Here is a 17,961-nt window from a genome sequence, read left to right on the forward strand (position 1 = left end):
AACTCTCTTTTCACTCCCTGGTGAAAAAGGTGTCTCCTGACCTATGGGCCTCACCTTCCCGGAATAAGAATAAAACCTACATTTTAAATCAGACAGGGGCTGTGGACAAAAGGCTGAGGAATCCAAGTCAGATCCAGGTCTCCAGGGACTACGTTAGGTCCAGGGTGGAATGGACTGCTGCCTCAGAAAACTCACTTGCTTATTCGTGATTCAGCCGGGAAGCATTTATTGAGCACCTACAATTAACTTTTTTATTCAACGGACACTTACTGAGCACCTACTATGTGCCTGTGCTGTGCCAAGTGCTGGGGAAACAGTGAGCAGAACCAGCAACATGCAGATCTCTATCTGAATGCCCGTGATGGAGATGGATGGTAAAGAAAGAAAATAGGTATCAATACAGACTGCAGTGCGTGTGATGGGGAATATGAAGCAGGGGAAGGAGGGTGATCAGGGAGGGCCTCGTATCAGTTAGGGTTCTCCAGAGAGGCAGTAGTGATAAACTTAATATATTTATATATGTTCTATCATATAGATTGCCTTATTTAGATCATATATATCCATATAGATACATCATATATACGCTATTATATATATTATATATTTATTATATATACATTATACATCCTATATAGATTTTTTTTTTTTGAGACAGAGTCTCACTCTGTCGGCCAGGCTGGAGTGCAGTGGCATGATCTCAGCTCACTGCAACCTCCGTCTCTTGGGTTCAAGTGATTTTCCTGTCTCAGTATCCCAAGTAGCTGAGATTACAGACACATGCCACCATGCCCAGCTAATTTTGTATTTTTAGTAGAGACGGGGTTTCACCATGTTGGCCAGGCTGATCTCAAACTCCTGACCTCAGGTGATCTGCCTGCCTCATCCTCCCAAAGTGCTGGGATTACAGGCATAAGCCAACTTGCCTGATCTTTTTTTTTTTTTTTTTTTTTTTGAGAGAGAGAGAATGTCTTCCCCTGTCACCCAGGCTAGAGTGCAATGGCACGATCATACCTCACTGCAACCTCTAATTCCTGGACTCGGGCAATCCTCTCACCTCCGTCTCTTGAGTAGCTGGGACTACAGGCACATGCCACCACACCTGGCTAATTTTTCTAACGTTTTTGTAGAGATGAGGTCTTGCTATGTTGCCCAGGCTGGTCTCACACTCCTGGTCTCAAGCAATCCTCCCACCTTGGCCTCCCAAATTGCTGGGATTACAGGTGTGGGCCACCATGCCCTACCCTATATATATCTTATACATATCCTTTTATATACCTCATATTTCTTGTTATACACATGGCATATGTATACTTTTATATATAAATAGATTTAATTTAAATAACCGGCTCATGCTACCGTGGGAGCTGGCAAGTCCCAAATCCATAAGGCAGGCTGGTAGGCTGGAAACTCAGGCTGGAGTTGGCACTGTAATCCTGAGGCAGAGCTTCTTCCTCTCCAATAAACTGGTTTTGCTCTTAGGGCCTTCAACTGATGAGATGAGGCCCACCCACATTGCAGATAATAATCGTTTACTTAAAGTCAGCTGACATGGGTGGCGTCCACATCTATAAAGTGTCTTCTCAGCACCACCGGGACTCTCTGTGTGATGGAACTGCGGGGCATTGGAGCCCAGCCAGGCCAACACGTGAAACTGAGCATCAGGGACCTGAGGAAGCTCAGTGTGGGTGCCAGGCCAGGAAGGGAGAGGCCCCTGCGGTGGGAGTGGGCTGGGCCAGCGCTGGGACTGCTCCAGTGTGGCTGGAGCAGAGTGAGGAGGGGGAGCGGGACGGGAGCTGGGAGAGGCTGCGTCACATGGGGGTTTGTGAGGAGTTTGGCATTTACTCCGAGTGAGTAAAGAGGTCATTCAGACCCCACCCAGCACCTACGACCTCTACCTCAAGGCCAGGCTTGGGTCAGGCCTGGGGACACAGGGACACAGGGCCCCATGAGGGTGAACCCGAAGGCCAGCACATAACCCCAAATAGTGCCTTGGACAGATGTATGGGATAGAAGACTTGTTAAAAAGCAGGTTCCTGACCTGCTTGATCCCTGCCAAACCCACATTTTCAGGGGGGTAAATTTAATTTGGCTTCAGTAAGTACCTGACTGAAGAACTGGGGGGTGGAGTGGTGCCATGGACTGCAGTCCAGCTTCTGGAGTCAGACTGAGTTTGAATCCAGGAGCTGTGTGACCTTGGGCAGGTGGCTGAACCTCTGTGAGCCTGTTTCCCCAACTGTAGAGTGGGGGTGATGAGAGCGCCCCCTCAGAGGTGGACAAGTGACTCCATCAATGTGGCCATTATTCCAGCCCCCTCGGGGTTCCTCTTAGGGAAACGTGGAGCCCTGAGTGGGGAGCTTGCCCAGGAGGCAGGAGACCAGGGATGTGAGACCCACCTGGTACCACAGCATCCCCCCAGAGAGCCTCAATGCCCTCCACATCAGCTTGGGCTGCAGGGAAAAGAAACAGGAGGGACCTGAGAGGCGGCCGGCCGGTTTTCTGGATGGGAGAGGGGGATGGTGGTGGTGCGGCCTCGATCCCATCTCTGCTTCACACATGGGGGAGTCCAGGAAACCAAGGCCAGGAGTCAAGTCCTGGGAAATTCAATATGTCCATCTCTAGAAGTAGTCCAGTGTAGGTAAGGAGCATGGACCTCGGAGCCCAGGTGGACCCCAGCTCACACCCTGGCCCCTCCACTTCCATGCTGTGTGCCCTCAGGAGGCTTACCTTGCCTCACTGAACCTCAGATTCCTTATCTATACAACATGCACATGAATCCCTACCTCAAGGATCTTGTGAGGGTTAAATGAGCCATTTCATCTCTCCAAAGAGCCTTAGAAGGTCTTCCCCCTCCATTTTGCCACTAAAGAGTAGTAAAATCTTGTGTACATTTAGCTAATATTTGCTGACTGTTGTAACACTCCATTCTCTGCAGTGCATACATATTCTCATTTATTCCCACAACAGATGCAACTAAAGCAATGTCTGATCAAGACTCGCTGCTGGAAACCACCACAATCCCACGTGGGAAGCCAGCCCAAGGATGATGCTAACTCATGAGGGGAGAGCCAGAGAATCACAGAGAACCAGAGCTATGGCTCCAACGATGAAAGCCTGAATCAAACCCACCCTGAGGCCCACTTGACTGCCAGAATTTGAAAAATGGTCCACCTTGTTTATACATGCCAGAGTGGCTGTTTTTCTTATTTGCAGAATGTGCTTGCCGATATAATTTTTTTTCTGTATTATTTCTTTGTGTATACCACTGTCAGGGAGCGTGGAACAACTGGAAATGCCAGGACATTAGCAACCAGTAGTATCAAATAACAAAACAAAAAGGATGGCCTAAAAGGCCCCAGGGAAAGCGCACTTTGGGGAACACTCTTATGTGTAAACAGAGCTTCAATCGGCCTTAGGAAACTCACTCGAAGTTACTGATATGGTCTGTTGGTTCCTCCCCGTATTCACGAGTTAGAAACTTGATCCCCAATGTAACAGTATGAAGAGGGGGGACCTTTGGGAGGTCACGAGGTCATGAGGTCAGGGCCCTTGTGACTGGGATTAGCACCCTTATAAGGGGCCTGAGGAAGTCTGCCGTTTACAACCACGTAAAGACACACATCAAGACACAAGCACTACCTATGAAGAACATACCCCATCAGACACCAAATCTGCCAGAGCCTTGATCTTGGACTTCCCAGCATCCAGAACCATGAGTGACAAATTCTATTGTTTATAAATCGCCCAGTCTAAGGTCTTCTGTTACAGCAGCAGGAAGGGACTTAAGACAGTTGCCTTCACATTTAGCTGCAAAAATCACTATAAAAATAGTCTGTGCTCAGATGTATATACTTACTGAATCCATGCATATTTCATCCTGAATATCAAACCTGCTGCTGTTTCTTTTCCCTCTTGCCCCTCCTACAATCACTGAAGCCGATTTTGACCAGACAACTGGCCAAAACAGAAGACTGTTTAAAATAACATAGTTTCCCTTAATTAAAAGTTTTATTTTAAAAAAATGTAACAGACCACTCGAAGAAACTTTGGCATTCAAAGCAGTAGTTACTGTTATTTGCTAACTCTGAAAAAAAATTTTTTTCCCCTCACAAACAAGTGGCAAACTCCTGCCACTTCCTAGCTTGGTGGCTGCCAGCGCGCACTGCAGGGAAATGGTGGGTGGAGGGATAGGAAGGCCCTCAAGCTCCCAACCCACCGAGAAAATGCAGATGGTGACAAGCTGCATGTGGACTCCAGGGTGTATCTGACAAAGAGGGAGATGTCTCCTCCCTCCCCTCCACCAGCTCCACTTTCCCACTGAAGAAACAGAGATGTGGAGGCGGGCATGACCTGTCCAAGCTTGTAGTACAGTTACTCAGAGGGCTAGTCTGGAACCCTGATGTCTGTTACCAGCGGCCACGGCTCAGCTACAGTGAACCTTGAAGTGTCCCCAGATACGTCAGACACCGAGGGGCTTGCTTTCTGAGCCTCAGTAAGGAGGGGCATGTGTGATCAGCCAGCCCCTCCACAACCCCACATTCCTGAGCTCCCCTGACCCCGAGTCCCCACCCCAGGGGAGAACTTCTCACAGCACTGCTGACAAAGCGCGCACCCATCTGGCGTCCGTCCCGAGCACCCCCAGGGAGAGCCCTGCACAGAGGGGCTCAGGTGTGAATCCGCAGGTGGCGCGTCAGGTTCGTGTTCCGGCTGAAGGTCTTCCCGCACTCGCCGCATCGGTAGGGCTTCTCGCCCGTGTGGATCCGCTGGTGCACAGTGAGGGAGGAGTTCTTGATGAAGGACTTCCCGCACTGGCCGCACCTGTACGGCTTCTCGCCGGTGTGGATCCGCTGGTGCTCGATGAGGTAGGCGCTCTGGCTGAAGGCCTTGCCGCACTCGCCGCACACGTAGGGCTTCTCCCCGGTGTGCACGATCTGGTGCACGATGAGGGACGAGCGCCCCGTGAAGTGCTTCTTGCAGATGTAGCACTCGTAGGGCTTCTCCCCGGTGTGGATGCGCTGGTGCTGCGTGAGCGAGGAGTTCTTGCTGAAGGCCTTGCCGCACTCGCTGCACTCGAACGGCTTCACCCCGATGTGGAAGCGCTGGTGCTGGATGAGGTAGGAGCTCTGGCTGAAGGCCTTGCCGCACTCGCCGCACACGTAGGGCTTCTCGCCGGTGTGGTTCCTCTGGTGCAGGGTGAGCGAGGAGCTCTTGTTGAAGGCCTTGCCGCACTCCTTGCAGGCGTACGGCTTCTCCCCGGTGTGCGTGCGCTGGTGCTCGGTCAGGTGCATGTTCTGGCTGAAGGCTCGCCCGCACTCGGGGCACACGTACGGCTTCTCCCCGGTGTGCGTGCGCTGGTGCACGATGAGGTGCATGTTCTGGCTGAAGGCCTTGCCGCAGTCCCCGCACGCGTAGGGCTTCTCCCCCGTGTGGATGCGCTCGTGCTGGGTGAGAGAGGAGGTCTTCCGGAAGGCCTTCCCACACACGTCGCACACATACGGCTTCTCGCCCGTGTGCGTGCGCTGGTGCACAGTGAGGTTCATGCGCTGGCTGAAGGCCTTGCCGCAGTCCCCGCAGGCATAGGGCTTCTCGCCCGTGTGCACCCGCTGGTGGATGGTGAGGGACGAGCGCTCGATGAAGTGCTTCCCACAGGTGTCGCACTCAAACGGCTTTTCTCCCGTGTGGATCCTTTGGTGCTTTATCAGGGACGAGCTTCGGCTAAAGGCCTTGCCACACTCGCTGCAGTCATAGGTTTTCTTCTCCTCGCAGGACATGGGGGGCTTACTGAGGTCTGAAGTGCTGGAGAAGTTCTTGCCATGCCTTATGGGTGGACAGGCCCCCTTTTCTGTGGGGTGGTCCAGCCGTGGTGGGACCAGGACACAGCTTTGGTTGGCAAATGCCTTCAGTTCATGACATCCGGGTACTGAGCCCCCCAGGAGTTTGTTCCCATGGGGAATTCCCAATGGCTCCCACTCGGCACCTGCATCTCCCCGCGGCCTCTCTGGCCAGCTGCCTGGTTCCCACACTCTTTCTGAGCCAGGACCCCTGGCACCATTCCTCATGGGTCCCCCCGTAGCCACCCCAACAACGGAGGGCTTGTCTTCCGAAATGTCATTCTTTGGATCCAACTCTTTCATTTCAGGTCTAGTCTCCCAGTCTGAAAAAAACAAAAACAGAAGATGCAAATATATGTAGTTAAAGATGCTGGGAGTGAGGAAGCTCCACAGCAGGAAGGAGTAAATGAAACCGACCCCAATGAGGCCCAAGGCACAGAGCGAGTCAGCAAAGAAGAACCTCGGATCAGAGAGGGAGGGAGGAGGGAGGCATGGAACTGAGGCCAATGTGGTTTATGAGGCAGAGTCAACACAGGAGGTGAACAGGGAGAGCAAATGTCCCTTCAGAAGAGGGATGACAGGCACACCTGGAGAGAAACTGCAGCAGTGAGCTGGGCTTGCAGGGAGCGAAGGGCAGGCTCTGCAAACCCGAGTAGAAATGATTGCAGCCAGCTACTGACTTGCAGGGCCTCCTCACTTCATCCTGCAGATCCACAACCAGTCATGCTCCTCAAGCAACAGTTTTTATCGGAAATAATAAGATGGCCAGGCACAGTGGCTCATGCCTGTAATCCCAACACTTTGAGAGGCTGAGACAAGGATTGCTTGAGACCAGCCTGGGCAACATAGTGAGACCCCCACGCTGCCTCTACTAAAATTTTTTTTAAAAATCAGCCGGGCATGGTGGCACATGCCTATTGTTCCAGCTACTTGAGAGGCTGAGGTGGGACGATCACTTGAGCCCAAGAATTCGAGGTTGCAGTGAGCTATGATCACGTCACTGCACTCCAGCATGGGTGAAAGGGTGAGACCCTGTCTGTTAAAAAATAAATAAATAAATAAATATTGAAAAAAGAAAAAGAATAAAGAAATAATAAATAGCTAGCATTTATATGGCATGTGTTTGTTATTCTCTACTCCTTCGACCCACTTTCTATTCTCCACCCTTCTCTGACCTGCCCTGTACTCAGGATGCTGACTTTGCCCACTGGCTTCCTGTGTGTTTGGCCAAAGGCAGGAAACTGGAAGTGAAATGAGAGAAAAATCGGGCATTTCTCCGGCCCCTTTGCCACTTCTCTGGTGTGGCTGCCCCGGGGCTGCTGGCTGCAAGATGCCCTCCCTTGGCTGGGGCTCTGGCTCCTGCTAGCTCATCACGCACCTGCCCTGGCTGGCCCCAGCCCTCCCACACCCCGGCCCTTTCATCAGTCTCAGCACTAAGAGTTCATACACACAGGACCACTCACTTGAACCCACAATAATCACATGACTTGGGGTCTCACAATTGCTTCTGTTGCTCCGTCACACCCCTCTCTGCTGCCTGGTTCTTGGGTGGCAGGCATTCCGTGGAGCTTGGGTTCAGACCCTCTTCTCTGCTCATCCACCCCTCCCTGGCTAACTACCTCTGTGCCCACAGCTTCAATCACCTTCCATGTGTATCCTGTTCATTTCTAAACCTCGATTTCTAGCCTAGGTGGAGTCTAGACTCTGCATCAGGGGACTCATTCCCAGCATTTAAAAGTTGCTGTCCATGTGGCTGCTAGCTCATAAAAAACATGAAGATATGGCCACATGGAGCCTCATTCCTATGGGTGACAAGACATTGCGTGGGGCAGCAGCTGTCCCCCTCCCCCACATAAATGATCCACCTGGTGTTTCCTGAGGCCACCTGAGTTTGAGACCCCTCTCCTGAATCACACCGGACCTTCAAAGCCATACGAAGTGAGTCTGGATCTAAATGTTAGATCCTTCAAAGCCACACGAAGTGAGTCTGGATCCACAGGCTGATGCTGCTCAAACATACACCTCCAGCCCAGACCTGCTTTCTGGGCTATGTCCAAACTGTTCAAAAAAGCCCAGCATCTCAATTGGATAGCCCAAGCCTAACACATCCGATAGGAAACTTAGGATTTCAGACTTTCCCCATGAAAAACATTTTTTAAAAAAGCAAAGCCCATCAAAGAGACTTAGTAAAATAAATGAGACAGGAAAGGATGGATGCCATGTGATTCCACTCATCTGAGGTACCTGGAGGTCGGATTCCCCGAGACAGACGGTAGAACAGAGGATGCTGGGGACTGAGGAGTGGGTGGGAGCTGGTGTTTAATGGGGATAGGGTTTCATTTGTGGGAGATGAAAAGAGCTCTGGGGATGGATGGCGGTGATGGCTTCACAACAACATCAATGTCCTTAAGGCCACTGAACCATACTCCTAAAAGTGGTTAAAATGGTACATTTTATGTTCTGTATATATTTTTCAGTTTTAAATATAAAATTTAAAAAATTGTTTTAGAGAAACTTAGCAGACACCCTGACTTGCCCTTTCCCTCCCACTGTCCTGACTGCTGGCAAGCGTCGCTGTGCGCAAATGGCCTGAATCAGACCAAATCTCCCAGTCCCCACTGACAAAAGAGCAGGCTGGCCACTGCGGGTCCTTGCCTGAAATGCAACAGCAGCTCCTCTCTGTCCTCCCCATCCCATTCTCACCCCTGCGATGAGTCCTCCACTCCTCCGGGAGTGTGGTCTTCTGAGGAGTCAGATCAACCCTCCTGTGGCCTCCCTACTGTACTGAGAATGATGCCAGGAACTCCAGCAGCCTCAGGGCCCTCAGCAACCAGCCGGCCTGCCTGAGTCATCCCCTGCCCACCCTCCCTCCCAATTTCTCATCACCATGCTCTCCCTCTTGTCCGTGTGTTCTTCCTGCCTCAGGGCCTCTGCACCCACTGTCCTGTGGACCTGCGGTGGATGTCCTTATCCTTCAGGCCTGTTTCCCCACAACCCCGCGGGAGCCTTCCCAATCCACCCTATGTAAGGAAGGTCCTCCTGCCCACTTCTTTATGAACACACAGTGACCTGTGGCAATTTTTCTCTGCCTGTCCCTTGATCTGATTATTATCAGCCCCCAGCAGGAGTCAGCTCCACAAGAGGCAAGGGCCTTGCTCACCCCCCAGCTCCTCACACAGCCCGCACACAGAAGGTACCAGATAAGCGAGTATGGAGCACTGGCAACACGCCTGGCACAGTGCTGAGCAATTTGCACAGATCTCTGGAGACCCTCACAATCATACGTGAGTTACACACAGTAGTAGACAGTTACGACCATCCCCATTTTGCTGACGAGGAAACAGAGATTCAAGAACAGAGTCAGAGATGTACTCGAGGGCACAATACACCTGAGGCACAGCAGGATTCAAGCCCTGGCAGTGTGGCCCCTGAGCTGTGGCTCCTGAGGAGTGGCTATATTACCATGCATCACTTTTCCCATCTCAGAGGAAAAGAGCTGAGAAATACTTCATGCAGGAGAATGATCGTGGTTTAGAGACCCTAGTCAGGGTGTGGCACAATGCCCAGATGCTGGCACAGATGGTAGTGTGGGGTGTAGACTGGGTGGAGAGAAGACTGTCTCCAGGGGTGATGGCGAATTTGGTTTGGGGCCGATGGAGTCTGAGATGCTCTGGAATATGAGCTGGCGGCGATCGGAGAGGACCAGGAGGTCTTGGTTGTGAATACAGCTGGAAGTCTCCTGGAGTGAACATGACCTGGAGAAATCAGGAGAGCTGGGGGCAAAATACGAGCAGAGGGACAGGGGGAAGGAAGCCACCCCCCCTTTCTCAGGTTAAAACCCTGCAGTAGAGATCATCTGCAAACGGCAAACACAGTGCTTAACCACAGTTAAGCTGTGAAAACACAGTTCCATGCCACCCAGATTAAAACTACCCGATCACACCTTTTCTCTAGTCAGGTCAGCAAAAGAGCAGAATGTCTGATGGCATGGCCACTGTCATTGGAGACATCCCAAGCTTCTGCAGAGGGCACTTTGGCCAAAAGCCATTAATATGCAAAACGCTATTCATTCCTTTTGATACAAATATAGGTGCATTCTTTTTTCACATTGCTAAATCTCTTGTCCTTCATAGTTTTTCAGTTTTCTGTCTTTCTACGCTTGTTTCTGATTACAAAGTAATTCACACTTGTTTTTAAAACATCAAACACCAAAATAGTAACAGAGAAAATGGAGGTCTCTGTAATCTCAGCACATTGGGAGGCTGAATCAGGCAGATCACTTGGTCAGGAGTTCGAGACCAGCCTGGCCAACATGGTGAAACCTATCTCTACTAAAAATACAAGAATTAGCTGGGTGTGGTGGCGGGCACCTGTAATCCCAGCTACTTAGGAGGCTGAGGCAGGAGAATCGCTTGAACCTGGGAGGTGGAGGTTGCAGTGAGCTCTGATCATGCCACTGCACTCCAGCTTGGGCGACAGAGCAAGACTCTGTCTCAAAAAAAAAAAAAAGAAAAGAAAAGAAAATGGAAGTCTCCTGTGATCTTACTCCCCAGAGTTAACAGTTTGGTTTATATTTTAGACTCCCCTCCAAAGCATACCTTTTAAAAAATACACACAACACACCTGTACATGCACACACACATTTTTCCCCCAAATGGGGCTTTCGTCCAAGACGGAGTATAAAGGATAAGATTCCCTTGAGCCTAAAACAAAATATATAAAATAATGGTTGTGAAGACACTGAATATCAGGCAATGAAGGGCAACAATCCCTGAGAGAAGAAAATCAAATGAGGTGGGTCCTACGACTGCCCCAGCTTGCTGTCTGGGAAGTTTCCAGGCTCTGACAAAGGAAATCTAAATTGAGGTACAGTCTGGCCAACTCCCCAAGTTGAGGAGACAGAGCTGAGAGACCAAGGCAGATAGAGTTCCCAGGACAGACTAGAGAAGAATGAGCTGCACAAAGAGTGTTCTGAAGACCTGCAAGGAACTCCCTCCAGTATTTAGCAGACTATTGGTCAAAACGTGCATGTCAGGAAACTACCCAACACAGGAAAAAACCATCTGAAAGGATTTGAAAACAGTGCCCAGAGCTGACACAGGGCTGGGAACAGTGCCTTTTCCTACCAATCAGACTGTAAAACCTTGTCATTCATGGGGCTTTGGGTAGAAAACCCAGAATGATCTTGAGGAGAATGCCATTCTAGACTGGGCACAGTCATAAAAGCAAGATCTGAAAGGATGACATTGCTTGGTATTGGTACAAAGGCAGACAAACAGATGGGCAGAACAGGATTCAGAATTGGACCCACACTTGTATGGACAAGTGATTTTTGAGAAAAGTGCAAAGGCAATTCATTGGAGAAAGTGGTCTTTTCAACAAATGGTGCTGGACAACTAGACATACATTTGTCCCCTTCACATACCCCAATAAACTTGGATTAATACTTTACATCATATTAAGAAATTAAATAGATCAAAGAACAAAATGTAAAACCTGAAACTATATAACTTACAGAAGAAAACCTCTGAGGCCTTGGGATAGGCCAAGATTTCTTACAAATGACACCAAAACCAAAAAGTTGATAAACTGGACTTCATTGAATTAAAAACTTCTGCTCTTCAACAAATTGCGCTGGGGCACCTGGATATTCATGTGCAAAGGAATGATGTTGCGCCCCTTTCTTACATCATTCACAAAAATTAATTCAAAATGGATCAGAGACCTCAGCGAAGAGCTAAACCACTAAAACCTTAGAATAAAACACAGGAATAAATCTTCATGACTTTGAGTTAAGATTGTTTAGATATAACACCAAAAATACAGGCAACGAGAACAACAAAAAATAGATACATCGCACTACATCAAAATTAAAAACTTTAGAGTCAGAAATAATGCCATCAAGAAAGTGAAAACACAATCCACAGAATGGGAGGAAATATTTGCACAGCATATATCTAAAAAAACCTTGTATCAAGAATACATAATGAACTTTCCAAATTCAATAATAACCCAACAGAAAAAAAAAACAGGCAAAAGACTTGAATGGATACTTTACCAAAGAGAATATACAAACATCAAATAAGCTCATGAAAAGATTATCAGTATCAAATGAAAAGCGCAGTGATGAGACCACACACCTGCAAGGGAGGCTAAATTTAAAATATAAAGCAATTAGAATGAAGCTTGTGTGCTGCTGGTGGAAATGTGAAATAGTACAATCACTTTGGAAAACAGGTTGTCAGTTTCTTAAACAAGTTAAATATACATGTAGCACATGATCCAGACTTTCCACTCAACAGAAGGAAAAGCAAATGTCTACACAAAGAACTGTTCACAAATGTTCACAGCAGCTTTATTTGTAATAGCCCAGAACTGGAAATGACCCAAATGTTGATCACCAGGTGAATGGCTAAACAAATTGTGGCATACCCATACAGTAGAATAATACACAGAGATAAAAATAAATGAACTATGAGACATGCAATGACATGGGTGAATCTCAAAATAATGACAAGTCAAACCAAAAAAAAAAGCCAGACCAAAAAAAAAGGGTACATACTGTATGATTGCATGTATATAAAACTGGAGAGCATATGCAAACTCAACCACAGGGATATAAAGCAGACCAGGGGATTCCTGGGGATGGGCGTTGAGGAAGGGGAGAGAGGGGTAATAAAGGAGGATGAGGAAACTCTTGGGGATGACAGATATGTCCTTTTATCTTGATCATGGTGATGGTTTCCTCGGTATGCACTATGTCAAAATGCATCAAACTCTTCCCTTTATATATGCGCAGCTAATTACAGGTCAATAATACCTCCAGAAAAGCTGTTAAAGAAATAGGATCACACTCTGATTCCAAAAGTGAGTGTTTTCACCTAACAGTATGTTGTGGGACATCTTTTCATGGCAGTGCCTACCAACAGTCCTCAGCTTTGAAGAGCTGCCTGGTTTCCATCATATTGATAGGCCTTGATACGTTCAGCCAGTCTTATACAGCTGGACATTTAGGTCGTTTTCCTTGATTATTCTTCCCATAGAAAACTTTGCATACTTACGTGATAATTTCTAAAGGACAGATCTCTGAAAATGGAATCCTTCAATATTTGATTGATAAGGCCAAGCTATCCTCCAAAAGAGCTGTCCCAACTTTATACTACTAAAATAAGAGTCTTTCCCTCTACAGCCTCATAATATAGGCTATTATTCTTTTTTGATCTTTGTGCACCTCATGGGCAAAAACTGCTAGTATCTCAATTTGTGTGTCTCCAGTAGTAAGGTTTAAAAAACTTTCATAAAGTGTAACTTTGTGTATTTCTACATCTATGAATCACCAGCTCATAAGTTTGGTCCATTCTATCATTCGCTTAGTCTTTTTCTTATTTCCAGGAGCTGCTTACATAATTATGGCCCTTTGAATGTAAAACATGCGAGAAATATTATTTCCCATACCATCATCTATCAACTTTATTTTTAGCTTCAAGTAGAGCAAATTTTAAAACTTTCCATGTAGTCAGATCTGTTGATCTTTTTTGTGTGTGTGTGTGGTCCTGAAGTTATGGGCCAATGATGAGTAACTCAACGAAGCTGCCCCTTACCCAGTGAGACCAGGTTCCTGTAGTTCTCCAGCATGACATCCCTGTACAGGTCCTTCTGGGCAGGCTCCAGCTGCTGCCACTCCTCCTGGGTGAAGTCCACAGTCACATCCCTGAACGTCACTGATTCCTGTAAGAGGAAACCCACATCCGCTCATCGCAGGGCCCTCCTTACAGAGGCCTGGAGGAATGGCCAGAAAAGGCAAGAGGATTTAGGGGAGGCAGATGGGATGTAGCTGAAGTGATTTCAATAAGATGCAGAGTTCTAAAGAGATCATTCACAGTTTTCTCTGTGTCTAGTTATATTGGGTTGGCACTCTGACAGAGAAATAAATCCCATACGAGACATTCTGGAACAGAAGGTCACAGATCTGAGAACCAGATGGAAAGGAACTGAAGGCAAAGTGAATCTAACCCAGTGAATCAACAAATGCATTAGCAGCACAGCAGAGGCAGAGCCCCAGATGGAATCCAGGGGCACAGCTAACTTTTCTGAGCCCCTACTAAGCACCAGGCAGCAAGCCCAGTGCTGGGATACAGACACGAAAGGTTCAAGAACTAGTTCCTCATGGCGGAGGCAGATAAAGACACGTAATTTGGTAAACGCAATCAATCATGAAGGTATGAACAAAGGTCTCCAGGTGCCTGAGTAATGCCAGCAGTGGGGGGTGCCCAGGAAGACTGAGTAGTCTGTGAAGAGAACTGGTGGTTGGGTCTTTAGTGGGAGATTCTGGGTAGGGAAGAGAGCCTGGATCAAGACTCGAAGGTGAAAAGCAGATGAGACTGCTGGGGAGTGGAGAGAAGTCCAAGCAGAAGGAGCAGCACTTTGTGGTAGATGTCACAAGCTTTGTGGTAGACGTCACAAGCCTATGGACTGAAAGAACCTGGTGGAACAGGGTGGATGGTGATGATGAGGTAGGCAACACCAGTCATTATGCAGCAGCTGCTATGTGCCAGGTACTACTCTAAGTGGTTGGTATGGGTTGAATTATAAGCACCCCCCCCAATTCATATGCTGATGTCCCAACCTTGAAGGTCTCAAGAACATGACCTTATTTGGAAACAGGGCTGCTGCAGATGTAATTAGTTAAAATGAGGTCATCCTGGAGTCGGGGTAGGGGGCCCTAATCCAATAGGACAGGTGTCCTTATAGAAAGGGGAAATTTGTTTTTCAATTTTTAAAATCTCAATAGCTTTAGGGGTACAGGTAATTTTTGGTTACAGGGATGAAATGTACAGTGGTAAAGTCTGGGATTTTAGTGCACCCATCACCTGAATAGTGTACATTATACCCAATAGGTAGTTTTTCATCCCTCACCCGCCTGCCACTTTGCCCCCTTCTGAGTTTCCAAAGTCTATTATGCCACTCAGTATGCCTCTGTATATCCATAGCTTAGCTCCCACTCATAAGTGAGAACACACAGCATTTGGTTTTCCATTGCTGAGTTACTTAACTTAGGATAATGGCCTCTAGTTCCATCTAAGTTGCTGTAAAAGACATTATTTCATTATTTTTTATAGCTGAGTAGTATTCCATGGTATGTGTGTGTATGTATGTGTGTATGTGTATAAATGTGATACACATATATATTATTTGTGTGTGTATCACATTTTCTTTATCGATGGGTTGATGGGCACTTTTCTTATTCATTGGTTGGTGGGCACTTAGGTTGACTGCATATCTTTGCAATTGTGAATTGTGCTGTAATAAACATACATGTGCAGGTGTCTTTTTGATATAATTACTTATTTTCCTTTGGGTTGACACCAAGTAGTGAGATTGCTGGATCAAATGGGAGATCTACTTTTAGTTCTTTGAGAAACCTCAATACTGTTTTCCAAAGAAGTTGTATTAATTTACATTCCCAGCAGCAGTGTATAAGCATTCCCTTTTCACCACATCCACGCCAATCTATTGTTTTTTGACTTTTTAATAATGGCCATCCTGGCTGGGGTAAGGTGGTGTGGTGGTTTTAATTTGCATTTCAGAAAGGAAAAATGTGGACAGAGACAGACATGCACATGAGGACAAGGCTGTGTGAAGAATGGAGTTATGCTGCCACAAGCCAGGGAACTTGCCAGCAGGTGGGAGAGAGGCCTGGAACAGAGCCTTCCCTTGAGCCTTCAGAGGGAGCATGGTCCTGTGGATACTTCGATCAGGGATTTCCAGCCTCCAGAACTGTGACAGAATAAATGTCCTTTGTTTAAGCTGCACAGTCTGTGGTACTTATTCACAGCAGCCTTGAGAAATAGATACTGTGCTTGGCACATATTGATTCATTCATTATTAACTTAAAACAGACCTATGAGGCAGGCGCTAACATTATAATATAGTATGCCTGTTTAAAAGTGATTGATTGTCCTTCATCCCCAAAGCCCCCCTTCCACACTCTGCACAGAGATCTGCGGGCTTTGACTCTGCGATCTGGTGGTGTTTCTGCCTTAGCAGCTACTCCCTGTGAAGCTCTGTCAATAGGGGGCACTGGAGGGAGGCTGGAAGGTGGAGATAAAGAAACCAAGGCACAGACAGGTTACGTTCCTGGACCAAAGCACACAGCTACTGCGTGGGACAGCCAGGCTTTGAACCCCATGGGCTGTCTTCAGAGCCCGAGTCCTCATCCTTGCAGGCTGCTGCCTCTCATGAACCACCCAGAGCGGCAGGTAATGAAAACTTGTGGTGCCCAAACATGTAGTCCTGACTCTGACCCCCACCCTGTCCCCACACCTGCTCTGCCCTTTGTGCTCTGCTCCAGCCCTGCCAGCCTGCCTTCTCTCTTCGAATATACCCTAGGGCACTTGCACTAGCTGTTTCCTCTGCCCAAAATGCTCTTCCTTCAGGTCTGGCCTAAGCTGGCTCCTTCTTATTCATTCTTTGGAAGGTCTGAGCAGGAGAGGGACAGAATCTAATTTAGAATTTTACAAGTGCACTCTGTATTTGCACGCCCATGTTCCTAACAGCACTATTCACAATAGACAAAGGATGGAAGCAACCCAAGTGTACACTAACAGACAAAAAGAAGAACAAAATGTGGTCTCTATATACAATGAAATCTCATTCAGACTTAATAAGGAAGGAAATTCTGACACATGCTACAACATGGGTGAACCTTGAGGACATTCTGCTCAGTGAAATACGCCAGTCACAAAAGGACAAATACTGCAACATTCCTCTCTAAAGGAAATACTCTCTCCAACTCAAATACTGAAACATTCCTCTCTGACACTCCTGACAGGAGAACAGACTGGAACAATGTCTATGGAGTGGCATTTAGCAAAATCTATCAAAACTAATATTCAAATTCTTTTGAACACTTTAGACTAATTCAGATATATTAACACAAATGCAAAAACATATATGTGTAAGGATATTTATTACAGTATCAGATAAATAAGTAAAAAGACTAAACACATCCCAAATGGCCATCAGTAGGGGTTTGGATAAATTAGGTCAGTGAATCCACCACAGGGGAATACACACAACCATAACAAAAAAAAGGGGGCAGCTCCTTAGCTGCAGATGCAGAATGATCTCCTGAATATACTGTTACATGAAAAAACAGATCAATGCCCAGAAGGGAAATTTACACATATGTGCTTATATAGGCGCAGACTTCTTTATGGAAGTGAATGCAAGAAACTGGTAAGAATACACAGCTGGTGGGGATATAAAATGGTTCGGCTGCTTTGGAAGACAGTCTGGCATTTCCTCAAGTGAATAAACACAGAGTTACCTTATGACCTAGCATTTCCATTCTTGGTAGATATCTAAGAAAACTGAAAACAGAATGCCACACAAAAACTATACACTTGATGTTCATAGCAGTGTTATTCGCAATAGTCCCAAAGTGGAAACAACTCAAATGTCCATCTCCTGACGAATGAATAAATAATGTGGTTCGTCCACACGACAGCTCTGACACAGGCTGCAACATGAAGGAACCTGGAAAACATGACACCAAGTGAAAGATGCCGGACACAAAAGACCATATTGTATGCCTCATTTATATACAATGTCCAGAATAGGCAAAATAGAATGAAGGTAGATATATGGTTGCCTAAGGGTGAGGGTGGGTTGGAGAGAAATGGGGAGTGACTGCCAATGGGTATGGGGTTTCTTTTTGGAGTGGTAAAAATTTTCTAAAATATTGTGGTGATGGTTGCATAACTCTGTAAATAAACTAAAAAGCACTGGATATTAACGTGTCTACTTTATATGGGTGGATTTTATGATATGTGAATTATACCTCAATAAAGCTCTTAACTAAAATAGAATCTGGTGAGAGCAGGTAATGCCAGTGGTTTCAGGATGGGGAGGGGAAGTGGGAGAATTCATTTTCCCAGTTTACTAATTTTCAAATAGGTGCATTTTACCTATTGTTTCTTCAATTAAAAGGTTAATATTATACATTTTATGTCTTTAAAATGTTCAGACATTTTATTTCTGGAAATCTATCCCAACAAGATAATCCAAAAATTGGGCAAAGCTTCATGCACAAAGATGTCCACTCCATTTTATTTATATGGGCAAGCCTTTG

The 17,961-nt window shown here is 46.9% G+C and overlaps 1 protein-coding gene across 3 annotated transcripts in view; it reads right to left on the reverse strand.

The window, feature by feature from the left end:
- Positions 1-957: 957 nt before the first annotated feature.
- ZNF71 (zinc finger protein 71) overlaps positions 958-17,961 on the reverse strand; it is a 39,095-nt gene continuing 22,091 nt past the window's right edge. For 2 of the 3 annotated variants that reach the window (XM_030819527.1, XM_030819528.1), the window contains exons 3-4: positions 13,430-13,556; positions 958-6,151 (exon numbers count right to left, since the gene is read on the reverse strand). In XM_030819527.1, the coding sequence (XP_030675387.1) occupies positions 4,662-6,151; positions 13,430-13,556 (1,617 nt within the window). In that variant the 3' untranslated portion in view covers positions 958-4,661. The remainder of the gene's footprint in view (positions 6,152-13,429; positions 13,557-17,961) is intronic. The other variant, XM_030819529.1, reaches the window with a different exon arrangement.

Source organism: Nomascus leucogenys, chromosome 10 (genome assembly GCF_006542625.1).
Source record: "Nomascus leucogenys isolate Asia chromosome 10, Asia_NLE_v1, whole genome shotgun sequence".
In the NCBI taxonomy this organism is placed as follows: domain Eukaryota; kingdom Metazoa; phylum Chordata; class Mammalia; order Primates; family Hylobatidae; genus Nomascus; species Nomascus leucogenys.